The 26957-nt window shown below is 46.4% G+C and overlaps 2 protein-coding genes across 6 annotated transcripts in view; both read left to right on the forward strand.

Moving 5' to 3' along the window:
• Positions 1–8770, forward strand: part of PIP5K1A (phosphatidylinositol-4-phosphate 5-kinase type 1 alpha) — a 44665-nt gene extending 35895 nt beyond the window's left edge. For all 4 annotated transcript variants that reach the window (XM_064370588.1, XM_064370589.1, XM_064370590.1 and 1 more), the window contains 6 exons: positions 199–247; positions 940–1024; positions 2397–2543; positions 2703–2832; positions 8380–8425; positions 8680–8770. In XM_064370588.1, coding sequence (XP_064226658.1) covers positions 199–247; positions 940–1024; positions 2397–2543; positions 2703–2832; positions 8380–8425; positions 8680–8682 — 460 coding nt within the window. In that variant the 3' untranslated portion in view covers positions 8683–8770. The remainder of the gene's footprint in view (positions 1–198; positions 248–939; positions 1025–2396; positions 2544–2702; positions 2833–8379; positions 8426–8679) is intronic.
• Positions 8771–14854: 6084 nt separating this feature from the next.
• On the forward strand, positions 14855–26376 carry PSMD4 (proteasome 26S subunit ubiquitin receptor, non-ATPase 4). 2 transcript variants are annotated; one of them, XM_064370592.1, is made up of 10 exons: positions 14855–14948; positions 20951–21091; positions 22845–22959; positions 23709–23795; positions 24040–24108; positions 24268–24483; positions 24892–25009; positions 25198–25329; positions 25410–25477; positions 26072–26376. In XM_064370592.1, exons 1-10 carry the CDS (start codon positions 14923–14925, stop codon positions 26240–26242), a joined length of 1143 nt encoding a protein of 380 aa, XP_064226662.1. In that variant the 5' UTR covers positions 14855–14922; the 3' UTR covers positions 26243–26376. The 2 variants fall into 2 exon arrangements, with proteins under 2 accessions (XP_064226662.1, XP_064226663.1); XM_064370593.1 differs by having other exon boundaries at positions 24892–25000.
• The last annotated feature ends 581 nt before the right edge of the window (positions 26377–26957 follow it).

Raw genomic sequence — 26957 nt, forward strand, 5'->3', positions numbered from 1 at the left:
CCTAGAAACAACATTGGTCTCGTGAGGAACCAGCACTGCCATGCCTGTTCTTTGGAAAACCCGTGTACCAGTGGATATGCTTTCCAGCTTCTGTCTTTCCAAGGTTTTCTGTTACCCCTTTAACTCCCTAAAATAGAAAGTTATTAAGGTCATTTATTTTAAAATGACATGCCTAGGTGATACACATTTTTCTTGCAGGTTTGTTAAGAAGTTGGAGCACTCTTGGAAAGCCCTGGTACATGACGGGGTGAGTAGCAATACTAGAGGCTCTCTTCCCACTTCTGCCTCCGTCACTTCTGATTTGCTTTCTCAGTTTCTTGCATTTCTTTTTTCTTTGCTTTTTTTTTTTTGAGACACGGTCTCATTCTGTCACCCAAGCTCAATGCAGTGGCATGATCTTGGCTCACTGCAACCTCCGTCTTTCAGTTTCAAGTGATTCTTCTGGCTCAGCTTCCCAAGTAGCTGGGACTACAGGCATGCACCACCATGCACAGCTAATTTTTTTTTTTTTTTTTTAGATGGAGTCTCGCTCTGTTGCTAGGCTAGAGTGCAATGGTGCGATCTTGGCTCATTGCAGCCTCCACCTCCCAGGATCAAATGATTCTTCTGCCTTAGCCTCCTGAGTAGCTGGGACTACAGGCGTGCACCACCACACCCAGCTAATTTTTGTATGTTTATTAGAGACAGGGTTCCACCATGTTGGCCAGGCTGGTCTTGTACTCCTGACCTCAAAGTGATCCGCCCACCTTGGCCTCCCAAAGTGCTGGGATTATAGGTGTGAGCCACTGCGCCCGGCCTCTTGCATTTATTTCTTATTTCATTTGTGGATTTTTCCCTTTTCCTAGGGGCTCGGTCTGAGGGAAGATGACCCTTGGACTAGAGATTCTCTTGCTGGGCCTCCCTTTGTCTAACTCTGTAGCCATTTCTTCTGTTCTGCAGGACACTGTCTCAGTGCATCGCCCAGGCTTCTACGCTGAACGATTCCAGCGCTTCATGTGCAACACAGTATTTAAGAAGATCCCCTGTAAGTGGTTTCTACCAAATGACTGCCTACTCCTACCCAGTGGCTCCCTTACCCCAAGAGAACAGGGGACAGGACACCTCTGGTAGGGAGCTGCCAACGCCAGAGGCCTCTCCTTCCACCTACATCCCACAAGAGTTCTTTCTTGTCCTTTATGTTAGTCAGTCTGTCACAGTTGTTTCCAAGTTGCTGTTTTCCCCTTGGCTCTTCCTGCATATGTCAATGAGGTGAGGGCCATTTAAGTGCAATTGTGGATGTAGGATCCATGCCACAGAGAGGAATAGGCAGAGCCTGACATTTATGTACAGAGATATGCAAAGACGTTACCAGTGTTCTGTTTTCTCTTCTTGACTGTCTCAAGTGGTTAGAGAAGTATTTACTGATTTCTGCTTAGCACATGTTCTTAGTCTCTTTCCTCAACTTTCTTATTTAAGAAGTGCCATTTTTTTTTTCTTTTTGCAAATCTTCCATGCTGCTGCCACAGCAAATTCTAGCTTCTCTTTTCCCTTCTTTTCATATTAGGCATCATTAGTCCCATAGTGAGGGAGAGGGACCTAGGCATGCCATACAGTCTTAAGGGACATGGAAAAACCAGGCTGGGTGCAATGTCTCACACCTATAATCCCAGCACTTTGGGAGACCAAGGCAGGAAGATTCATTCAGCCGGGAGTTTGGAACCAACCTGGGCAACATGACGAGACCTCGTCTCTAGAAAAAATTTTAAAAAGAAAAGGAAAAAAAAGAATTTCAATCTTTACAAAGTGATATAATATACAAGAATAAATTATAGTGCTGGGTGCACATGTGCTATGAAGATGTGGAGCAAAAGAGTTATCTTTTTCAGCCGGGCACAGTGGCTCACACCTGTAATCCCAGCACTTTGGGAGGCCAAGGTGGGCAGATCACCTGAGGTCAGGAGTTCAAGACCAGCCTGTAATCCCAGCTACTCAGGAGGCTGAAGCACAAGAATCGCTTGAACCCTGGAGGTGGAGGTTGCAGTCTGCCAAGTTTGCGCCATTGCACTCCAGCCTGGGCAAGAAGAGTGAAACTTACCTCAAGAAGAAAAAACAAAAAGGGAATTATGCAATAGGGGACATTTCATCTGATGGAAGGAAAGCCATCAGAGTTCCATGTTGGAGGGGTAGGTGTAGATATATTACCTTTCTTCGAGGCTTTCCTGCCTCCTGGAAAGTGAAGTGAGCTAATACCTTGTTCTCTGAATAGCAGTTCATAGAACCTATCTCTGTTGACATTAACCTTTTCACTTTTCAGAACAACTTTGAGTGCGTGTTGGGGATACTAACAATTTATATCTATGTCTTGGTAATGGTTGCTAAGGTGGTTTCTAAGTAGGCTCTCTCTTTCCCTTTTGAAGTGAAGCCTTCTCCTTCCAAAAAGTTCCGGTCTGGTTCATCTTTCTCTCGGCGAGCAGGCTCCAGTGGCAACTCCTGCATTACTTACCAGCCATCAGTCTCTGGGGAACACAAGGCACAAGTGACAACAAAGGCGGAAGTGGAGCCAGGTCAGTGCTAGGGCTGGGGTCCCCATGTGATTGGGTACTCCATCCCTTCCTTCTGAGCCCTTACCTTGTCCGGCCAGGACCTTTGCTCCCCATTTCTATCCAGGAAACCAAGCTGCTACGTATTTTTCCCTACCCCATCTTCTCTTTCTTTTTCTCCAGGAGTTCATCTTGGCCGTCCTGATGTTTTACCTCAGACTCCACCTTTGGAGGAAATCAATGAGGGCTCACCTATTCCTGACCCCAGTTTCTCACCTGTAGTTGGAGAGACTTTGCAAATGCGAACTACAAGGTTGGTTTATTGGCCTCTTTCTTCATGTACTCTTATCTCTCAAGTCCTTGGAAACCTTCGTAATTTGATTGCATCATAATAAATTACCCCAAAGGTTAGTGGCTTAAAATAACCAACATATATCATACTTTCTGTGGGTCAGGAATCCAGGCCCAGCTTAGCTGGGTCCTCTGGCTGAAGATTTCTCATGAAGTGGCATTTAAGCTGTTGGCCAGGGCTGGGGTCCCATCTGAAGGCTCAAATGGGAGGATCTGCTTCTAACTTATTTACGTGGTTACAGGTAGGATTCTGATCCTTGGGGTTTGCTGAACTGAGGGCCTTAGTTCCTTGCTGGCTATTGGCTGGGGGCTTCCCTCAGTTCTTTGTTACATGGACCTCTCCATAGGACAGCTCAGTACCTGACAGCTGGCCTCTGACAGTGAACAAGAGAGCATGTGCCTATGCAGAAACCATAGCCTCTTATAGCGTAATCTCAGAATTGACATTCTACTTACTACTTGTGCTACATTCTGTTCACTAAATGCAGCCTACACTCAAGAGGAATGAATTACCTATGGATGTGAATACCAGGAGGCACAGGGATCATTGGGAGCCATCTTAGAAACTGCCTGTCATAGTCTGCCCTCTGGTCTCCAGTAGTTTACATACCTCCATGTCCAAAATACACTGACTCCCTCCCAAGGTCTCCAGAAGTCTCATCCCATTGTAGCATTAGCTCAAAGTCCAGAGTTTTATTACCTAAATTAGGTCCAGGTTTGGATGAGCACCCCACAGGTATAGTTCCTTAAGCACAGCTCCTCGAGTACAGTTCCTCTCAATCTGTGAACCTGTGGAACTAAAGAGACAAGTTATCCTTTCCCCATGTACCTAGCATACAATCATGAGACAGGCATTAGATAACCAATATACACATTTCTGTACATAAAAGGGGAGAATGGGAGGCACAAAAAGGAGTCATTAATTTTATTAGCTGTTCCAAAATCCAGGAAATGTTGGAGTCTCTTTTATCAGGCCTTAAAACAGAGGAATAATTCTCCATGGTTGTTGGCTCTACCTTCTAGACTCTTGGTTTTGTCTTCTGAGTCTTCCTTTTTCATCAAAGCTAGAGTATATTTTTACTTGAGTTCTTTTCTCAGCCTGCTTCTTTCCAGTAGAATTTTGGGGGAACTGGTGGTCTCTTTATTTTGTACTGTTTCTGTCCTTTTTGATCCAAGATGGCAGTGTTTCTATGATATCGAAGATTTTGTGGGCCTTAGACAAAAGCCACACTCATAAATATCTTCATGAGACCTAAGCTTCTTAGAGACCCTGTTTTTCACTTGAAAGAATCTGTGGGCCGGCACGGTGGCTCACGCCTGTAATCCAAGCACTTTGGAGGCCAAGGTGGGTGGATCTCCTGAGGTCAGGAGTTCAAGACCAGCCTGACCAACATGGTGAAACCCTGTCTTAAAAAAAAAGAATCTGTGGGCCGGGCGTGGTGGCTCACGCCTATAATCCCAGCACTTTGGGAGGCCAAGGCGGGTGGATCACGAGGTCAAGAGATTGAGACCATCCTGGTCAACACGGTGAAACCCCGTCTCTACTAAAAATACAAAAAATTAGCTGGGCATGGTGGCGCATGCCTGTAGTCCCAGCTACTCGGGAGGCTGAGGCAGGAGAATTGCCTGAACCCAGGAGGCAGAGGTTGCAGTGAGCCGAGATCGCGCCATTGTACTCCAGCCTGGGTAACAAGAGCGAAACTCCGTCTCAAAAAAAAAAAAAAAGAATCTGTGGAACATAATCTTTTTGAACAGCCTTTTGTATGGCTGAATAGTACAATCATACTCTGTATCCACAGGTTCCACATTCCAGATTCAACCAACTGTGAACTGAAAATACTTGAGAGCCTGGTGTGGTGGCTCATGCCTGTAATCCTACCACTTTGGGAGGCTGAGGTGGGAGGATTGCTTGAGGCTGTTTGAGACCAGCCTGGTAAATACAACAAGACTCTGTTCCTTAGAAAAGGCCAGGCACGGTGGCTCACACCTCTTATCTCAGCACTTTGGGAGGCTGAGGCAGGCGGATCACGAGATCAGGAGATTGGAACCATCCTGGCTAACACAGTGAAACCCCGTCTCTACTAAAAATATAGAAAATTAGCCAGGCGTGGTGGCACATGCCTGTGGTCTCAGTTACTCGGGAGGCTGAGGCAGAAGAATGGCCTGAACCTGGCAGGCAAAGGTTGCAGTGAGCTGACATTGCACCACTGCACTCCAGCCTGGGCAACAGAGTGAGACTCTGTCTCAAAAATATTCTTGTATGTTGTTTCTGACGTGTACTATACAATTAGGCCTACGGTGATTGTGTCTGTACTTAACATATATGGACTTTTCTTGTCATTATTCCCTGAACAATAGAGTATAACAACTATTTACATAGCATTTATATTGTATTAGTTATTACAGATAATCTAGGGATGATTTAAAATATATGGAGGGCTGATTGTGATGGCTCATGCCTGTAATCCCAGCACTTTGGGAGACTGAGGCCAGATCACTCAAGCCCAGAAGTTTAAGACCAGCCTAAGAGCAACATGGCAAAACCCCGTCTCTACCAAAAATACAAAAAAATTAGCCTGGCTTGGTGGTACGTGCCTGTAGCCCCACCTGCTCAGGAGGCTGAGGCAGGAGGATCGCTTGAACCGGGAGGCAGAGGTTTCAGTGAGCCAAAATTGAACCAGTGGACTCTGACCTAGTTGACAGAGCAAGACCCAGTCTCAATATACAAATAAATAAAAATAAGGTGTATGGAAGATGTCCATAAGTTATTTGCAAATACCATACCATTCTATATCAGGGACTTGTGCATCTGTGGATTTTGGTATTCAAGAGGAGATCCTGGAACTAGTCCCCCACAGATACTGAGGGATGACTATACTCTGAACCAAAGCTTTTTGTTTTTCTGAGGTCTTAATGAAATGTTTCATAGTCATATATTTGGCTTCATCTTTAGACCACATTTTCTTGGCAGTGCCCTGGAGCTTATCCTTGCTCAAAAGCCTTTTTTTTTTTTTGGTAGATATGATGTCTCATTGTGTTAACCAGGCTGGTCTCAAACAGTCCTCCTCCCTCTGCCTCCTGAAGTGAGCCACCATATGTGGCCTGCCATTTCTTAATTTTAGCATCATTTGTTCTCTGGAGAATTTTCAAGACCTATCACGTTCTGGAATCTTTTTGTTTAATAGTTCTTCCCATAGTTTCTTTCCTTTTTTTCTCTTTTCTTTTCGACAGAGTCTTACTCTGTCACCCAGGCTGGAGTGCAGTGGCATGGTCTCGGCTCACTGCAACCTCCACCTCCTGGGTTCAAGAAGTTCTCCTGCCTCAGCCTCCCGAGTAGCTGGGACTACAGGCGTGTACCACCACACCTGGCTAATTTTTGTATTTTTAGTAGAGACAGGATTTCACTATGTTGGCCAAGCTGGTCTCGAACTCCTGACCTCATGAGTTTCCCGCCTCTGCCTCCCAAAGTGCTGGGATTACAGGCTTTAGCTACCACGCCTGGCCTGTTATATTTTACTATAAGCATCAAGGGAAAACCGGGTGACACCTGCACGACTTTGCTTGGAAATCTCCTTAGCTAGATTATCCGATTCATGAGGCACACATTCTACTTTTCACATAACCACAAATGACATTGTTGCTAAACTTAGTGCTGCTGCCTTACTAGGATCTCCTTTCCTTCAGTTTGCAATAAAATTTTTCTCACTTTAAGCCCTCACTGGCAACCCCCTTTAAGTCCAAAATTCTATAAACAGCATATTCAGGACAATAAGTTTTCACTAAAATGCTCCTCCAAGCTACCCCCAATTTTTTTTTTTTTTAAGATAGACTCTCACTCTGTTGCCCAGGCTGGAATGCAGTGGTGCAGTCTCAGTTCACTGCAACCTCTGCCTCCCAGGTTCAAGCAGTTCTCCTGCCCCAGCCTCACAAGTAGCTGGGATTACAGGTGTGTACCACCATGCCCAGCTAATTTTGTATTTTTAGTAGTGACAGGGTTTCACCATGTTTGCCAGGCTAGTCCGAAACTCCTGGCCTCAGATGATCCACCCACCTCGGTTTCCCAAAGTGGTGGGATTATAGGCGTGAGCCACAACACCTGGACTTTTTGTTGTTGTTGTTGTTTTGTTTGTTTGTTTGTTTGTTTGTTGTTTTTTTGAGACAGGATCTCCCTCTGTCACTCAGGTTAGAATGTAGTGGCATGATCTTGGTTTTTATTGCAACCTTCGCCTCCCAAGTTCAAGCTATTCTCCTGCCTCAGCTTCTCGAGTAGCTGGGATTACAAGTGTGCGCCATCACACCTGGCTAATTTTTGTATTTTTAGTAGAGATGGGGTTTTGCCATGTTACTCAGGCTGGTCTTGAACTCCTGGCCTCAGTTGATCTTCCTGCTCAGGCTCCCAAAGTGCTGGGATTACAGGCATGAGCCACTGCCCTGGGCTACCATCCCCAAATTTTAGATTTTTGTTATGGCAGCACCTGAATTCCAGGTATAAAAATCTATATTATCTATTTTTGTGTAACTAATTAATCCCATACTTAGCTGTTGAAAACAAACATTTATCTCAGTCTGTGCCTGGTGGCTCACACCTCTAATCCCAGCTCTTTGGGAGGCTGAGGAGGGTCGATCACCTGAGGTCAGGAGTTTGAGACCAGCCTGGCCAACATGGTGAAACCCTGTCTCTACTAAAAATAGAAAAATTAGCTGGGCATTTTGGCACATGCCTGTAATGCCAGCTACTCAGAAGGCTGAGGTGGGAGAATCGCTTGAACCCAGGAGGTGGAGGTTGCAGTGAACTAAGATTGTACCATTGTACTCCAGTCTGGGCAACAAGAGTGAGATCTGTTTCAAGAAAAAGTAAAAATGTGTTATCTCAGTTTCTGTACCTTAGCTGGATGCCTTTGGTTTGGGTTCTCTCTGGAGATTACAGTCAAGCTGTTAGTCCCAAAGCTTATCTGAGGGAAGATCAGCTTCTCAGCTCACTTACATCGTTGTTGGCGGTATTCGGTTCCTTGTCACATCGCCCTATGCATAGCCAGCTCATAGCATAGCTGCTATGAGCAGGCAAGCAGGGGCGAGAACATGAGTCCAAGAAGAAGCTACAGTCTTTTTGTAACCTAATCTCGAAATGGACATTCCATCACTTGTGCTACATTCTGTTCATGAGAAAAGAATCACTAAGTGCAGCCCACGCTCGAGAGGAGAGAATTACACGATGGCATGAACCTCAGGAGGTGGGGATTATTGGGGGCAATCTTAGAGGGTACCTACCACACCTGGAGATTGAAACAGAAGAGGGCAGCGTACTGGGAAATACAGTATTCAAGAAGCTAAATATAGTTAATTAAAACAGTGTGCTTCTAAATGTAGTAGCTTCTTAGCCTCTTGTTTCCAAATTCCAAATTGATTCTGAAGTGAAAATTAGAGAAGCAGTATGAGATTTTAAGAGGAGAGTCCTTTCTTCTTGTCTTCTAATTCTTTTTCTCTCTGCTTCTATTTTTTCTCCTGTTAGTACAACCTTGGAAAAGCTTGAAATTGCAGAGTCAGAGTTCACCCATGTGAGTGTCTGGGATGTGTGGGAGGTGAACGTTTTGGAGGGTATAAAGACGATCACTGATGGCCTGGAGCCAGAAGTTAATTAGCAAGGTTAGAGGATTTGGGTACCTCCTAAATCTTGTTCTTTTAAAAAATGTGTTTTTGGTACCTCATATTTGGAGGCTAAGGCTGAAATAGAAACTTTTTAATGCTTGAATTCCGTTCCTCCCTTATCTCATACTCCACCTTCTTAACTTTAACACTCTTTCCTTTTCAGTAAGTGCAAAGCCTCAGAAGACCTGGAACAAGATTCTGTCATCTCTGTGATCCCAAGATGTCAGCCCCTGCCCCAACAATGCTGAATTTTCTTCTACTTGATCATCAAAAAAGGAGTGTAATAGAAGCAAGGGGAGCTCTCCATTTTCTTCCTGAAGAAGAACCTCCTCTCCTTCCCCTTCCTCATGAATGGGCATTGGTGCCTCAGACAGTTGAGGACCGCAGCATCCCCTCCACTCCAGAGTTGGGTAGCAGGGATTTTCAACTGGCTAACCTTGGCTTCCACAATTAAATTTTTTTCAGAACCCTATTCTTCGTGCTGGAAATGGGATTGCTGGACTTGGCAGTTTTCTTTCCCCTCATCTTTCACCAGGAACTGGACTCTAATTTCCTCAGGACAGACTAGCTGGCACATTATCCCTACCTTAGTTCTTTCTCTCTGATCCCTGGAACAAGACCCCTATAATCTCTATAAAAGTTTTTGGGGGATAAGGGTATTTAACCACCTCCCAACTTTCTTTTTTTTTTTTTTTCCTGAAAAAAAGGAAAAAGCGCACAGCACACAATTTTAAGCCAGTTTCAGATCAAAACTCCAGACGTGTTGACAAGATGCCTATTCTTAGGGTTCCCTCAGAAGAGCCATAGTGTTTGTGAAGAGTAGTGATTGCTCTGCCAGAAGCAGCTCCTCTAAACTCCTCCTCTCTTAATGAATTTCTTAAGGCTGAAGGAATGGAGAGAGTGGGACAATGGGGTATTCTTTTTTTTTATTTTGAGACAGAGTTTCGCTCTTGTTATCCAGGCTGGAGTGCAATGGCGCGATCTCGGCTCACTGCAACCTCCGCCTCCTGGTTTCAGGCAATTCTCCTGCCTCAGCCTCCTGAGTAGCTGGGATTACAGGCATGCGCCACCATGCCCAGCTAATTTTTTGTATTTTTAGTAGAGACGAGGTTTCACCATGTTGACCAGGATGGTCTCAATCTCTTGACCTCGTGATCCACCCGCCTCGGCCTCCCAAAGTGCTGGGATTACAGGCGTGAGCCACTGCGCCCGGCTTGACATTGGGGTATTCTTTACCCCTTTTGTTAAAACATGAGGCAGCCATGGGCTGGGAGATCATAGCCCTTTCTAGGCAGAATCCTATTCACTGCCCGGCTATAATGATTATTACTATTTTGCAATTTAAAGTATATTCTGGTTGTTTTTTTAAATATGAAGACTTACCAAATGAATTTTAGATCATTCTCCAAAGGAGATTTTTTTTTTTTTTGCTCTTCCCATCTTTTCCAACAGTGTTCTCCTATTTGTGGAGCTAAGTTGAAGAGAGGACACCTCTGTCTGTTTAACAAGGCAGTCCATATCTACGAGGCTAGCAAATATTTTCTTAAACTCATGGGAAGACAGCAGACTCTTGCCTCGGTGAGGTCATTGCTGTGCCATATGTCCTACCCCCCTGTCTTCATGCAGGGAAGTTGGAAAAGGGGGCTACATATGCCCTCTCCTCCCCATCTACAAGAGTTACGGTTTTCCATCTGATCCTTCTATTCTTATCAGGGGAAGAAGGGGGCCTGGTATCTCAGGCAGATTGTTGAATTGCTGTTCTATCCCTTCTCTGTCCCACCCTGCCTTGATAGTAGGTTAGCTCATACTCCAAATAACTGTCTATATTAGACACCCCCAGCCAGTTTCTGGCTGCCTGTCTTTGCTGCCATGTTCTTTTTTACAAGAAGGAAATTACAGTTCTTGCTATTTTTTTTTCATAATTTACTATTTATGATGTATTTAAGTGTTTTATTAAGGGCAGAGTTCTGTAAGGGGTGGGAGGGAATATTTGAGGGAGGGCTGGGTCTTAGGGAAAGGAATGGGGAGTCAACATTTTTATGAAGTGTCACTATTTGCCTCTACTTTGTATTGTTCAGAAATGGCAAATGCAGTATAAAAGTGATATATGGTTTTAATGTAATAAACTTTAATCAGTTATTTAAACTTCTTTCTTCTTGATTCTTTTTCATACACCATCTGCTCACCCTCCTACTCCACCACCCAGGCTCAGTTTTGTTCATGTTACCCTAAACAAAAGCTGCATATTTTCCAGCTTGCAACACTCCAGCTTCACTCTTAAGGCTACATGTCCTCCTCCTCAGCAACCAGATTATCTTAAGGAAAAGCAGTGAATGAATATGAGGGGAATTACTGTTCGGTCTCTTGCCTAGGTTGCAATCCAATTTAACAGGGATTTGGAGGTTCAAAGCTCATTTTACTCAGATTTAAGAGGAAAGGAAAGGAACAGTGAGGAAAGGAAAGGAATGGAACAGTGGGAAAAGCAAGTTGGAGGTTAGCTGGCCGTAGTGATTCCCTCCCTTTGCTTCCCCTGACCTGGACCTAAGGTGTCACTCTTAGAAGATCATAGAGATTGCTTCCGTTAGCTGTTTTCTTCTGTGAGGTTGAGCTAAGGCTCCTTTACTTTGATAGGACAAAAAACTAGACCAAAAAGGGGCAGGCCGGGCGCAGTGGCTTACACCTGTAATCCCAGCACTTAGTAGGCAGAGGTCAGTGGATCACCTGAGGTCAGGAGTTTGAGACCAGCCTGGCCAACCTGGCAAAACGCCATATATTGAAAATGGAAATTAGCAGGGCATGGTGGTATGCACCTGTAGTCGCAGCTACTTGGGAGGCCAAAGGCGGAGAATCACTTGAACCTGGGAGGTGGAGGTTGCAGTGAGCGAAGATTGTGCCACTGCACTCTAGCCTGTGCGACAGAGTGAGACTGTCTGAAAAAAAAAAATGAGTGAGGCTCATTCTGAGGCTTGAAGATGGGAAATCTTTGGAGAGAAGCAAGTTAAGCAAACAGCTGCATTTCATACCACTATTCCCTATCTTGTTAAGGTCATTCTGCAAATATTTATAGAGCAGCTAATGAGCAATGGATGGAGTAGTTGGAAATCAAAGAAATAATTGTCCTTCAAGAGTTTCTAGTGTCCAGCAGGAACACAAATACACACATACACAAAAACAATATGTTAGATGTGAAGCAGCTACTTAAGCTCTCTGAAGGTGGCACAGAACATAAAAGGGTAAATTAGAGGTTACATGGGATAACAGGGTTAGAGAATGTTTTACTTCAGCACGAGGACCTACAGGCATGAGAAAGGTCTGTTTTTGAGAACAAGGAAGAGATCATGGTCATAATATTGGAATAGAAGGTATAGTTAGAGGCAATATTGGGAACTCTGAAATATTTTTTGCCCGTAAGTAGGATGTGATACAAAATAACTGAGAGACTAACAAAGTTCTATCAGAATGAATAGCGGGTTGACCGGGTCCAGTGGCTCACACCTGTAATCCCAGCACTCTGAGAGGTCAAGGCAGGCGGATCATTTGAGGCCAGGAGTTCGACCAGCCTGGTCAACATGGCAAAACCCCATCTCTACTAAAAATACAAAAAATTAGCTGGGCGTGGTGGCACATGCCTGTAATCCCAGCTACTCAGCAGGCTGAGGCAGGAGAATTGCTTGAACCAGGGAGACGGAGGTTGCCGTGACCCGAGATAGTGATAGTGCCATTGCACTCCAGCCTGGGCAACAAGAATGAAATTCCATCTCAAAAACAAAAACGAAAAACTAGCTAGGCATGGTGGTGGGCACCTGTGCTCACAGCTACTCAGGAGGCTGAGGCAGGAGAGTCACTTGAACCTGGGAGGCAGAGTTTGCAGTGAGCCAATCTCAGTTCACTACACTGACTCATGATTGCACCACTGTCAGCCTGGGCAACAGAGTGAGACTCTGTCTCAAAAAAAAAAAAAATAAAAAAAAATAAGAGGGCTGAACACAGTGGCTCATGCCTGTAATCCCAACACTTTGAGAAGCTGAGGCTGGAGGATCTCTTGAGTCCAGATCAAGAGCAGCTTTTGCAACATAGGGAGACACTCTCTATGAGCAAGTAAAATTAAATAAAATAGGCCTGGCATGGTGGCTCAAGACTGTAATCCTAGCACTTTGGGAGGCAGATCACCTGAGGTCAGGGGTTCAAGACCAGCCTTGCCAACATGGTGAAACGCTGTCTCTATTAAAAATAGAGAAAATTGGGCCAAGTGCGGTGGCTCACGCCTGTAATCCTAACACCTTAGGAGGCCAAGGTGGGCAGAATGCCTGAGCTCAGGAGTTCGAGACCAGCCTGGGCAACACAGTGAAACCCCGTTTCTACTAAAAAAAAAAAAAAGTACAAAAAATTAGCTGGCCATGGTGGCGTGTGCCCGTAGTCTCAGCTACTCGGGAGGTTGAGGCAGGAGAATCGCTTAAACCTGGGAGGCAGAGGTAGTGAGCCGAGGTCATGCCACTGCACTTCAGCCTGGGCAACAGAGCAAAGCTCCATCTTGCAAAAAAAAAAAAAAAGAAGAAAAAAGCAAGTACTTGGATTGGAAGAGGAATAGGGGATTCTCAGTTTCTTTTTCTTTTCCTTTCTTTCTTTTTTTGTTTTGTTTTGTTTTAAGACAGTTTCACCACGTTGGCCAGGCTGGTATCGAACTACTGGCCTCAAGTTAACTGCCCACCTCGGCCTCCCAAAGTGCTGGGATTACAGGCGTGAGCCACCATGCTCAGCCCAGATTCTTGAAGTTTTGAATTTGATTTTCCCACAGCCCCAGCCAGCCCGCCTTTTGTCTAGATAAGGAGAAACCTTTTTTCCCTAATAGGAATAGGATATTAACATGTTTTAGGCATAAATGTTCTGCTTCCCTGGCCTTGTCACTCCGAGCGTACTCACAACTACTGAGTGAGTGATGTAGATAATCCTCTTATGATCAGAGGGTCCCTCTAGCGGTGAGCAGCGACTAGTGCTTATTCTCTAGCTGTGTGCTGTAATTTATATTCAGATACAAGCAGGGCCTATTAGTGTAAAACTAAGTAAAAGGGAAATTAAAATCATAGGATAATAAAGTTGAAAATCGTCATCTGGTTTAATATTTTACTCTTTAAAAATTTTTTTTGTTAATATTTTACTCTTAAGAATGTTAATCTCAGCTCTTCTGAAAATTATTCAGAGATGAAGTCTCATTATTAGTTTTTTAGCCAGGTGTTGTAGTCGCAGCTATTCTGGAGGCTGAGGCAGGAGAATTGCTTGAACCCAGGAGGCAGAGTTTGCAGTGAGCCCAGATCGCGCCACTGCACGCCAGCCTGGGCAACAAGAGCCAAACTCGGTCTCAAAAGAAAAGAAAAGTAAAGAAAAAAACAAATATACAAATAAATTCAATTGAAGGCTATAGGGCTTGTAGTTAGATGAATAAAATGCTACAGGGAACTGAGAGCTCTAGAACGTCATTGGTGATCTTGACACTTTTTTTTGAGCTGAGTCTTGCTCTGTAACCTAGGCTGGAGTGCAGTGGCGCGATCTCGGCTCAGTGCAAACTCAGCCTCCTGGGTTCAAGCGACTCTCCTGCCTCAGCCTCCGGAGTAGCTGGAATTGCAGGCGTGTGCCACTGCACCCACCTATTTTTTTTTTCCTTCCTTCCTTTCTTCCTTCCCTTCTTCCTTCCCTCCCTCCCTTACTCCCTCCTTCCCACCTTCCCTCCTCCCTCCCTTTCTCTTTCTTTTCTTTCTTTTTTTTTTTTTCAGACGGAGTCTCACTCTGTCACCCAGGCTGGAGTGCAGTGGTGTGATCTCGGCTCACCGCAACCTCCGCCTCCCGGGCTCAGGCGATTCTCCTGCCTCAGCCTCCTTAGTAGCTGGGACTACGGGCGTGCACCACCACGCCCGGCTAATTGTTGTATTTTTCGTAGAGACGAGGTTTCAGCATATTGGCCAGGCTGGTCTCGAAATCCTGACCTCAGGTGATCCGCCCGCCTTTGCCTCCCAAAGTGCTGGGATCGCTGGTGTGAGGCACCGCGCCCGGCCGATCCCGACACTTTTTTTGTTTTGTTTTTTTAATGACAAAGCTAGAACAGACAAAGAATTTTCAAAGATTCCTCCATAGCTCCCCTAAGATCCAGCCGGCGGGAAGCCCTAACTGAAAACAGCAATGGCAGGTAACGCGGAGGCTAGATCCTGGTTTTTTGTGTTTCTGCGGTTCCCTCCACCCGCAAAACGCCCCTTTGTTTGGCGGCGCCTACAGCTCCCAGAACACAACGCGAGGGACGCAGGCGGAAGCAGCTGGCCAAGCTGAGGTCTGTTATTGGTGAAGAGCGATGGGCCAATTGGAGGAGTTGTTGTTAGGACGTCCCGGAGAACCGGTCGGGAGGGAGGAAGGTAGCAAGATGGTGTTGGAAAGCACTATGGTGTGGTGAGGAGCTATCTCGGGGCTGGAGGGGCAGAGCTGGGTCCGGGCGCGTGTATCGCCGAGGCCGGGCGGGCCTGGGGTGGGGGCTGGAGGCTCATGGGCGAGAGGCGGCCCTGGGCCGGGAGGGAAGGAGCCCGCTCGACTCCCTGAGTCATCCCGGGGCCCTGGAGAGGCGGACAGGCCCGGGTTACCCCTGTTACCCCCGGGGGATGGTCATTGACCGGCCAGTCCTGCTGCCTGTCTCTACTCCAGCACCGTCTTCTTTAGAGCAGCCGGAGTCTGTCCTTAGTTCTGCTTCTCGGACTCATTGTAATAGTCTTCTGTCCTCCTTTCTTCGCAAAATAATGTCTGTTAGGAAAATAGATTATTAATCCCTTACTCTCTCCATTCCCTCGTCTCTAACTCTATTACCTTTCCCTGTATCATCTTCAAAGGTACCATCTACAGATTGCTTTTTATATCCCATTTTGTTTACTTTTATCTCACTTAGACCTCACAGCTACACCTTAGCGTAAATTCTCTCTCCATTTTACTGTTCAAGATACCGATTTTAAGTGACTTGTCCAAAATCACACAGCTAGTTAAGTGGTGTAGTCAGGATTTAAACCCAGGGCTGTGTGACACAAAGGCTTTTATCCGGCGAGCTAGCTCTCCGTCAGTCTCAGGCTTGGGCTGAGTACCTATTACGAGTCACATTAGATGCTGAGGACATAAATTTTTGGAGGGTTTCAAGAATTCTAAGTGTAATCATAGAATGTAATACAGAATAGTAGACAAACACAAATCACCAATTGGGTGGAACAGACACCTATGAGATTTCTTCTTTTTATTTTTTGGGGAGAGCATAGCAGATAACATACAGGATACCCAGTGAAATATGAATTTCAGATAAACGATTAAAATTTTTTTTTTTGAGACAGTCATGCTCTGTTACCCGGGCTGGAGTGCAGTGGCGCGATCCAGCTCACTACAGCCTCCACCTCCCGGGTTCAAGCGATTCTCAATGATTGAACTAATTTACACTTGCACCAACAGTGTGTGAGTATTCTCTTTTCTCACAATCTTGCCAGCATCTGTTATTTTTTGACTTTTTAGTAATAGCCATTCTGACTGGTGTGAGGTGGTATCTCATTATGGTTTTGATTGGCATTTCCCTTTTTGAGAACGAATCTGGCTCTGTCACCCGGCTGGAGTGCAAGTGGCACAATCTCAGCTTACTGCAACCTCCGCTTCCCAGGTTCAAGTGATTCTCCTGCCTCAGCCTCCCGAGTAGCTGGGACTACAGGCACGCACCACCACACCCAGCTAATTTTTGTATTTTTAGTAGAGATGGGGTTTCACAATGTTGGCCAGGATGGTCCTGATCTCTTGACTTCGTGATCTGCCTGCCTCGCCCACCCAAAGTGCTGAGATTACGGGCATGAGCCACCGTGCCTGGCCTTGATTGGCATTTCTCTAATGATCAGTGATACTGAACTTTTTTTCATGTGCTTGTTGGCTATATGTATGTCTTCTTTTGAGAAGTGTCTGGCTGAGTGCGGTGGCTCACGCCTGTAATCCTAGCACTTTGGGAGGCTGAAGTGAGTGGATCACCTGAGGTCAGGAGTTCCTAACCAGCCTGGCCAACACGGTGAAACCCTGTCTCTACTAAATTTAATTAGATTACACTTGTCAATTTTGCTTTTGATGCAATTGCTTTTGGTTTCTTTGTCACAGAATCTTTGCCTGTTCCTAAATCTAGTATGGTATTGCCTAGGTTGTCTTTCAGGATTTTTTTTTTTTTTTTTTGAGACAGAGTTTTGCTCTTGTTGCCCAGCTAGAGTTCAGTGGTGCGAGCTCTGCTCACTGCAACCTCCACTTCCCTGGTTCAAACGATTCTCCTGCCTCACTTCCTAGTAGCTGATATTACAGGCATGGACCACCACACCTGGCTAATTTTGTATTTTTAGTAGAGACAGTGTTTCTCCACGTTGGTCAGGCTAGTCTCGAACTCCTGATCTCAGGTGATCCACCTGCCTGGGCCTCCCAAAGTTCTGGGATAACAGGCGTGAGCCACTATGCTTGGCCCATCTTCCAGGATTTTTATAGTTTTGGGTTTTATATTAAGTCTTTAATTCATCTTCAGTTAATTTTTGTGTATGGAGTAAGAAAGGAATCCAGATTCAATCTTCTGCATATGGCTAGCCAATTATCCCAGCACCAATTATTGAATAGGGAATCTTTTCCTCACTGCTTGTTTTTGTCAGCTTTGTCAAAGAGCAGACAAAACAGGTAGGCCAGGCACAGTGGCTCAAGCCTGTAATCCCAGAACTTTGGAAGGCCGAGGTGGGTGGATCACAAGGTCAGGCGATCGAGACCATCCTGGCTAATATGGTGAAACCCCATCTCTACTAAAAATACAAAAAATTAGCCAGGCTCGGTGGCACGTGCCTGTAGTCCCAGCTACTCGGGAGGCTGAGGCAGGAGAATTGCTTGAACCTGGGAGGCGGAGGTTGCAGTGAGCTGAGATTGTGCCACTGCACTCCAGCCTGGGCGACAAAGGGAAACTCCGTCTTAAAAAAAAACAAAACAAAACTAAGAGCGGATGATTGTAGGTGTGCAGCCTTATTTCTAGGCTCTCTATTCTGCTCTGTTGGTCTATGTGCCTGTTTTTGTACCAGTACCATGCTGTTTTGGTTATTGTAGCCCTGTAGTAATAGCTTGAAGTTGGGTAACGTGATGCCTCCAGCTTTGCTCTTTTTACTTAGGATTGCTTTGGCTTTTCCAACTCTTTCTTGGTTCCATATCAGTTATTATTATTTTTTGACATGGAGTTTCGCTCTGGTTGTCCAGGCTGGAGTGCAATGGGATGATTTTGGCTCACTACAACCTCTGCCTCCCAGGTTCAAGTGATTCTCCTGCCTCAGCCTCCCGAGTAGGTGGGATTACAGGCATGTGCCACCACTCCTCGTTAATTTTGTGTTTTTAGTAGAGACAGGGTTTCTCCATGTTGGTCAAGCTGGTCTTGAACTCCCAACCTCAAGTGATTTACCCGCCTTGGCCTCCCAGAGTGCTGGGATTACAGGTGTGAACCCCCATGCCCAGCAGTATGGCCATTTTAATGATATTGATTCTTTCTATCTATGAGCATGGGATGTTTGAGCAGTATTTTTTAATTCTCATAGAGATCTTTCATCGCCCTGGTTAGCTGTATTCCTAGGTATTTTCTTCTTGTGGCAGTATGCACATAGTTCTTGGCCCCATGTGGGGCGTCATGGGGAACCTGCTGTTGATGTGACTGCCCTGCACATGTGCCATTGTATTACTCTTTTTGAGTGTCCTTTTTTTTTTCTTTTTTGAGACAGGGTCTCATTCTGTCACCCAGGTTGGAGTGCAGTGGTATGATCTTGGCTCACTGCAGCCTTGACCTCCTGGTCTTGAGTGATCCTCCTGCCTCAGCCTCCTGAATATCTGGGACTACAGGGACACATCACCATGCCCAGCTAATTTTTATATTTTTTGTAGAGATGGGGTTTTGCCATGTTGATCAGGCTGGTGTCGACCTCTTGGGCTAAAGAGAGCCTCTCTCATCGGCCTCCCAAAGTGCTGGGATTACAGGCGTGAGCCACTGCATCCAGCCTGTATTCTCTTTTAAAACAAAGGTTTTGGGGGTAATCCCAACTACTTAGGAGGCTGAGCAGGAGGATGGGTTAAGCCCAGGAGTTTGAAGTTACAGTGAGCTATGATTGCACCATTGCCCTCCAGCCTGGGTGACAGAGCAAGATCCTGTCTCAAAAAATATGTGAAATGGGCGGGCACATTGGTTCACACCTGTAATCTCAGCACTCTGAGAGGCCGAGGCGGGCAGATCATATGAGGTCAGGAGTTCAAGACCAGCCTGGCCAACATGGTAAAACCCCATCTCTACTAAAAATACAAAAATTAGCCAGGTGTGGTGGTGCACACATGTGGTCCCAGCTACTCGGGAGGCTGAAGTGGGAAGATGTATTGAGGCTACAGTGAGCTGTGACTGTGCTTGAACCTGTACCTGAACACTACCCTAGACAGGTTGAGTATCCCCTATCTGAAATGGCTAGAATAGGACCAGAAGTGTTTCATATTTTGGATTTTTGTCAGATTTTAGAATATTTACATTATACCTAACCAGCTGAGTATCCCTCATCTGGAAGTCTGAACTGCTCCAGTGATAATTTCCTTTGAACATCATTGCAGCTCTCAAAAACTTTCTGATTTGGAACATTTCAGATCTCAGAGTTTCTGATTGGGTGTACTCAACCTACGTTCTCTTGTCTGTTAATACTTATTTTCTAGTACCTTCTTAATTACCTTTCTTTACCATTTTTGGTTTATTGCCAGACAAAGCATACTAAAGAAAAAAAAATGCCCCAAGCTCGTATTTTGCTTGCCGATTGAAATGAGATGTTTTGGCCAGGTGCTGTGGTTCACAACTATAATCCCAGCACTTTGGGAGGCCAAGGCAGGAGGACTGCACGAGTCTAGGAGTTTGTGACTAGCCCAAGCAACAAAGTGAGACTCCATCTCTATAAAATAAAAAATAAATACAAAACTTTTTTTTCTGTAGAGATAGTTTCTCCCTGTGTTGCCCTGGCTGTTCTGCAACTCCTGGGCTCAAGCTATTCTCCCATCTTGGCCTCCCAAAGTGCTGGGATTGCAGGTGTGAGCCACTACACCTGGTGCTATTTTACAGATTTTTTTTTTTTTTAAAGACGAAGTCTCACTCTGTTGCCCAGGCTGGAGTGCAGTGGCGCGATCCTAACTCACTGCAGCCTCAGCCTCCTGGGTTCAAGTGATTGTTTTGCCTCAGCCTCCTGAGTAGCTGGAACTACAGGTGTGCACCACCACGTCCAGCTAGTTTTTGTATTTTTAGTAGAGACGGGGTTTCACGATGTTGGCCAGAGCTGGTCTCTAACTCCTGATTTCAGGTGATCCACCCACCTCGGCCTCCTGAAGTACTGGGATTACAGGCATGAGCCACCGTATCCAGCCTGTTTTATAGATATTTTTAAGTTACCTTCTTCATTTCCTGTGTTTGGATTACTGCCATTTAATGGCAGACTTAGAGTATTTATCCATGACAATGCTTAGTAAGCACTTAAGTGCAGCTTGTAAGAAGGTGCTGTGGTTCATCAGTAGATCACCACCTTTGGTGCTTAACAGAATCATGTTATAAGGATCTAAAAATTTTTTTTTTTTTTTTTGAGACGGAGTTTCGCTCTTGTTACCCAGGCTGGAGTGTAATGGCGCGATCTCGGCTCACTGCAACCTCCGCCTCCTGGGTTCAGGCAATTCTCCTGCCTCAGCCTCCTGAGTGGCTGGGATTACAGGCATGCGCCACCATGCCCAGCTAATTTTTTTGTATTTTTAGTAGAGACGGGGTTTCACCGTGTTGACCAGGATGGTCTCGATCTCTTGACCTCGTGATCCACCCGCCTCGGCCTCCCAAAGTGCTGGGATTACAGGCGTGAGCCACCGCGCCCGGCCCCTAAAAATTTTTTTGGCTGGGCACCGGGTGGCTCACATCTGTTATCCCACCACTTGGGGAAGTGGAGGCAGGAGGATCACTAGCTCTCAGAAGTTCAAGACCAGCTTGGGCAACATAGCTAGACCCCTGTCTCTACAAAAAAATTTAAAAGGTAGCTGGGCATGGTGTCATGCGCCTATAGTCCTAGCTACTTGGGAGGCTGAGACAAAAGAATCACTTGAACCCAGGAGGTGGTGACTGCAGTGAGCCATGATTGCACTACTGCACTCCAGCCTGAGTGACAGCAAGACCTTGTCTCAATTAAAAAAAAAATTCCTCGTTGCGTATTCTGAGTCAGTAAGTGTGGGCTAAGGCTTGGGCATCTGCCTATTTAAAAAAGAAAGCTACAGATGATCTACGAAGACCGAGCTGCTGCTGTAGGGGGCCCCTGGAACTGGAGAGATGGTTTTGGAGAGCTTCTACAACAGTTCTTCTCTCTTGTCCTTCAACCCTGATCTGACAGTGTGGACAACAGTGAGTATATGCGGAATGGGGACTTCTTACCCACCCGGCTGCAGGCCCAGCAGGATGCTGTCAACATAGTTTGTCATTCAAAGACCCGCAGCAACCCGGAGAACAACGTGGGCCTTATCACACTGGCTAAGTATGGGGGACAAAGGAGGAGGGGACTCGGTAGGTGGGTGGTTGTTACATGCTACTCTTTTTTTTTTTTTTTTTTTTTTTTTTTTTTTGAGACGGAGTTTCACTCTTGATACCCAGGCTGGAGCGCAATGGCGCGATCTCGGCTCACTGCAATCTCTGCCTCCTGGGTTCAGGCAATTCTCCTGCCTCAGCCTCCTGACATGCTACTCTTTAGATTCCATGAGGCTGCTTTTGTCCATCACCTTCCTAAACTGGCTTCTTCACTATTCAGTGTAAATGTCAATAGCAACTTGTTTTTGTATTAACCTGAATTTAATACAGTACGGAAGCTAAATCTCCTGGGGTGAAATTTCTGTTTCTTTTTATTGTTTGTTGGGCAGGGCTAAGGTAGGGGATGAAATTTCATAATATATTTTAAAGTCAGTGAAAAGTGATTTTGGGCTGGGCGCAGTGGCCCTTGCCTGTTATCCCAGCACTTTGGGAAGCCAAAGAGACCAGCCTGGGCAACAGGGCAAAACCCCATCTCTACTGAAAATACAAAAATTAGCCAGGCATGGTGATGTGTACCTGTAATCTCAGCTACTTAGAAGGCTGAGGCAGGATAATCACTTGAACCCATGAGACAGAGGTTGCAGTGAGCTGAGATCGTGCCACTGCACACCAGCTTGGGCAACAGAATGAGACTCTGTCTCAAAAAAAAATAAGACAAGTAAAGTAAGTTTTGGATCAGAGCCCATGGGCATATATCACATATCCTTTTACCCCAAAAGTGTTTTGTTTTAGGAACTGATCATTCTTTAATGAATAGTCTCCCACTCTAGTGTACATACTGTTAGTTGGGAAAATGGGTCTGGAGGTGGAGGAGACAAGAGAGATACAAAGTAGCATTCAGTTATTTTGGTGGCGTCTGGGCCCTGTGAGCCTTTAAGTGGAATTAGGGGAAAACATTGGGAAGTAGAGGGCAGGTTTCTTACAAAGCCAACCACTTAATTATTTCTGTGCTTGGTTTCCATTAAACACTAGATATTTGATTAAGAAGAATAGAGGCTCACGCCTGTAATCCCAGCACTTTGGGAGGCCGAGGTGGCTGGGTCACAAGGTCAGGAGATCGAGACCATCCTGGCCAACATGGTGAAACCCCATCTCTACTAAAAATACAAAAAAATTAGCTGGGCATGGTGGCACACACCTATAGTCCTAGCTACTCCAGAGGCTGAGGCATGAGAATTGCTTGAACCCAGGAGGCAGAGATTACAGTGAGCTGAGATCACGCCACTGTACTACAGCCTGGGCAACAGAGCGAGACTCTGTCTCAAAAAAAAAAAAAAAAAAAAAAGAATAGAGGCTAAACCCAGTGGCTCATGCCTGTAATCTCTGCATTCTGGGAGGCTGAGGTGGGTGGATCACTTGAGGTCAGGAGTTCAAGACCAGCCTGGCCAATATGGCAAAACCCTGTCTCTACCAAAAATTAGCTGGGTGTGGTGGTTCATATCTGTAATCTCAGCTAATTGGGAGACTGAGGCAGGAGAATCGCTTAAACCCAGGAGGCAGAGGTTGCAGTGAGCCAAGATTGTGCCACTGCACGCCAGCCTGAGTGACAGAGCAAGACTCTTGTCTCAAAACATAATAAGAATAGAGATTATAGTTAGATTAGAAGTAATGGTTATTATCCCAGTCTCTGAAGAAAAGTCAGACACAGTTTAGAGGTACTTGTGCTGACCTGAACTCACTGAAATGCTTTTCCTACATCCCAGTGACTGTGAAGTGCTGACCACACTCACCCCAGACACTGGCCGTATCCTGTCCAAGCTACACACTGTCCAACCCAAGGGCAAGATCACCTTCTGCACTGGCATCCGCGTGGCCCATGTGAGTCTTACTGGGTTCCCTCGATTGTTCCTCTCTGCTCTGAGGTCCTGCCTCCATCATACTCATTTCTCCCCTGGAATCCTGAGCTAGGACCAGAGCAAGGGAAAGCTAACTTGGAGCAGAAAGGATATGGGGGATGAATCCCAGGGTAGTTGAGGGTTGTGAAGGGAAAAGTCCCAGAATTGAGAATTAAGGCTGGACGTGGTAGCTCACACCTGTAATCCCATCCTTTGGGAGGTCAAGGGAGGAGGATTACTTAAGGCCAGTAGTTCAAGACCAGCCTGGGCACATAGCAAGACCGTGTTTATCTTTAAAAAAAAAAAAAATGGGCTGGGCAAATGGCTCACGCCTGTAATCCCAGCACTTTGGGAGGCAGAGATGGGCGAATCATGTGAGGTCAGCAGTTTGAGGCCAGCCTGGCCAATGTGGTGAAACCTTGTCTTTACTGAAAATACAACAATTAGCCAGTACTTGGGAGGCTGAGGCAGGAGAATTGCTGCAACCCGGGAGGCAGAGGTTGCAGTGAGCCAAGATCGCACCCTGTACTCCAGCCTAGGCGACAGAGCATGATGACTCCATTTCAAAAGAGAGAGAGAATTAACCTCCCTTCTTTATGCACAGAGGGCCACAGCAAGAATGGAGGAATTGGGGGTGTTAAATCTTGTGTGAGTGTGAAAGGGAACCATGTGACAGGAAAGAGCTGAGTGATTCCTCTGGTTGACTCTCAGAACTTCCTCTTCCTTTACAAGCTGGCTCTGAAGCACCGTCAGGGCAAGAATCACAAGATGCGCATCATTGCCTTTGTGGGAAGCCCGGTGGAGGACAATGAGAAGGATGTGAGTCCAAGTGGCAGCTGGGGAATGTGGGCAGCCTGTGTTTGGGACAGGTCTTTCAGCCCTCAGGAGAACCTGGCAGAAGCATCAGGCTCATCACTTTGGGGAAAGGTGAATGTGCAGGATTCAGTGATTCTGTTTGAGGACCTTGGAGAGGTCAATAGATTTCTGTATGCTTTTATTAAGTGGGTCCTTTTTCCCCCTCGAGTATGAACAGATTTCTTGATTTTTCTCCCCTTCTTCCCAGCTGGTGAAACTGGCTAAACGCCTCAAGAAGGAGAAAGTAAATGTTGACATTATCAATTTTGGGGAAGAGGTGAGTAGGGACTGATTGGAGGGGATTGGCTTAATTTGGTTATAAACAGAATGGTCCTTAACCCTGAGGAGTGCATGCACTGTGGCAAAGTAGTGCAGAAATGGCAAAGAACAGGGAGCAAGGCCTGAAGGAAGGCGTCAAGTGTTCTTTCCTCCCCAGGAGGTGAACACAGAAAAGCTGACAGCCTTTGTAAACACGTTGAATGGCAAAGACGGAACCGGTTCTCATCTGGTGACAGTACCTCCTGGGCCCAGCTTGGCTGATGCTCTCATCAGTTCTCCGATTTTGGCTGGTGAAGGTGGTGCCATGCTGGGTCTCGGTGCCAGTGACTTTGAATTTGGAGTAGATCCCAGTGCGGATCCCGAGCTGGCCTTGGTGAGCAAATGTTGACCCCAGGTGGAGCCCAAAGGTTCTTCTTTGTTCTCCTCTTTGTTCTCCTCTTCTGGCACACACATCACAGAGCTTCTACCAGGCTGAACAGTCCTAGACACTCCCAGTCACTCATTTTCCAAGACTTCCTTTTGCCCCCTCTTCCCTATAATTCTGTCTGATCTCTAGGGGCACCAGTGTCAGACTCTTTCTTGTTCACTCTCCTGATTAAATCCCAGGCTTCTCCCAAGTCTTTACTTTTTAATCCCATACTACTGCTTATCCTTCCAGCTTCTTTGTGTGATAAACCAGAAGCTGCCCCTTTATGTTCCTTTCCCACACCCCAGCTGACTTTCCCAGCTCCCTGTCGGAGTGAGGGCAGGGGAGCGCTGATCGTGCCCTGCCCTTTGCCAGGCCCTTCGTGTATCTATGGAAGAGCAGCGGCAGCGGCAGGAGGAGGAGGCCCGGCGGGCAGCTGCAGCTTCTGCTGCTGAGGCCGGCATTGCTACGACTGGGACTGAAGGTGAAAGAGGTGGAATCTGAAGTCCTGGGACTGCGGGATGCTAAACATTGAAAGCTAGGTGTAGGCCCTGCAGGGAGAGTGTGGAGGACTGACAGGGTAGGAAGATGTGGGAGGGCCGGGCTAAGGGAATGACTTTGGAGGCTGGCCTGTGTGCATATGGCACCAATTCTACCCTGCTCCTCTTTTCCTTTTCCCAGACTCAGACGATGCCCTGCTGAAGATGACCATCAGCCAGCAAGAGTTTGGCCGCACTGGGCTTCCTGACCTAAGCAGTATGACTGAGGAAGAGCAGATTGCTTATGCCATGCAGATGTCCCTGCAGGGAGCAGGTGAGCCAGAGCCTGCGTGGTGCCTAGGCAGAGGGTGGGGTGAGGAAGTGGAACGGAACAGACTGACCTCTCTTCCTCAGAGTTTGGCCAGGCGGAATCAGCAGACATTGATGCCAGCTCAGCCATGGACACATCTGAGCCAGCCAAGGTGAGAGCCATCCCTGCCCATGTCAGGTTTAAAGTCCTTGAATTTAGATCCTCATCCCTCTGGGGCTGGGAGCATTTCACCATAGCTAAGTCCTTTGAGGAGCAGATGGAAACACATGGTTATGCATTTCTTACACGTAAACCTTGCTAAGATAGCAGTGCTAGTGGTCAGAGTTGGAGAAATGCCCTCATGTTCTGTAATTTTCCTTCCTTGCTGTGGGGAACAGCCTGGGCAGTTCTCTAGGATGTCTTTCCAGGAGGGAGAAAAGAGGGTCTGGGAAAAAGAAAAAGGAGGACTGTGTGTCATGAGAGCAGGAAACCTGAATGTGATGGCATCCGTTTTCCTCCTCAGAGCTCAATTAGCAGAGTTCTCAGCAGGCCCCTCCTCTGTTTGGTTAGTAGTAACTGTTTGCATTCATGCTGTGTATAGGATTTTGCTGACTTGTCCTTTCCTTAGCCTCGGCCAGAGGTGCCCATGTCCCTACACAGTCAGAAGGCAGCAGGTGGCTCAGGCAGCGGCGTGCTCCTGGCCTTCACACCTGCTTATTCCCTGCCGCTCCACACCCTGCCCTGAGCTCACACTGCCTGTTTGCAGGAGGAGGATGATTACGATGTGATGCAGGACCCCGAGTTCCTTCAGAGTGTTCTAGAGAACCTCCCAGGTGTGGATCCCAACAATGAAGCCATTCGAAATGCTATGGGCTCCCTGGCCTCCCAGGCCACCAAGGACGGCAAGAAGGACAAGAAGGAGGAAGACAAGAAGTGAGACTGAAGGGAAAGGGCAGCTGAGCCTGCTCAGGGGACTGCATGGGAGGCACGGAATACAAGGTTAGCTGAGTGTTACCTGTAACCATTACAGCCTAAATAAAGCTTGGCAAGTTTTTTTCCTTTTTTGCTTCAGATAGTGATGGTTTTGATTGCAAGAGGGGAAGAATCCACGGCCTGAAGGAGAGCCTTCCTTTTTGAGTTCTCCATGTCTCTGCTTCCACCTGCCTGGGTCTCCTAAAGTGCTAGGATTACAGGCCCAAGAGCTGTGCTTCCATTTCTAATTAGCGAAGACCTCATTTAAACCACCTTCTTGCCAATAACTTTTACTCTGCAGTCACACAGCTAAACCCCAAGTGTGGATTGGAACTCAACCTTTTCAGTTTTTTTCATGTGGACTTCTAAGGTTCAGCAAGTTTAGGTTATTTGGCCAAAGATATTTAGCTAATGAAGAGGCAGAACCAGGATCAAAATCCAGACCTGTCTCAGACCTGTCTCACCGGGAGTTGAGTCACCATCAACAGTAGTTTCCCATTGCTCAGCTGCCTTCAGTGACCCTGGTCAGCCCTGCAAGTCAGTTCCCTGTAGCAGCTACTCTACCTTCCTCTACTCCCCCATCATTCAACAGAAGGCTGATGTCTTTACAGAGAGTCAAGGCCGTGAGGCGGGAAGCTCTGGCCCCCTTCCCTTGGCCAGTACCTCCCTGCAGCAGTTAT

Source organism: Aotus nancymaae, unplaced genomic scaffold (assembly GCF_030222135.1).
Source record: "Aotus nancymaae isolate 86718 unplaced genomic scaffold, 86718_ANA_hifiasm-v0.15.2.pri h1tg000108l, whole genome shotgun sequence".
In the NCBI taxonomy this organism is placed as follows: Eukaryota; Metazoa; Chordata; class Mammalia; order Primates; family Aotidae; genus Aotus; species Aotus nancymaae.

What these genes read in the sequence shown, in the direction of transcription:
- PSMD4 (XM_064370592.1), top strand. Translation starts at nt 14,923, where the DNA reads ATGGTGTTGGAAAGCACTATGGTGTG. An exon ending in CGGATCCCGAGCTGGCCTTG is followed by an intron (nt 24,484 to 24,891) that starts GTGAGCAAATGT and finishes GCCCTTTGCCAG; the next exon opens with GCCCTTCGTGTATCTATGGA. An exon ending in ACACATCTGAGCCAGCCAAG is followed by an intron (nt 25,478 to 26,071) that starts GTGAGAGCCATC and finishes GCCTGTTTGCAG; the next exon opens with GAGGAGGATGATTACGATGT.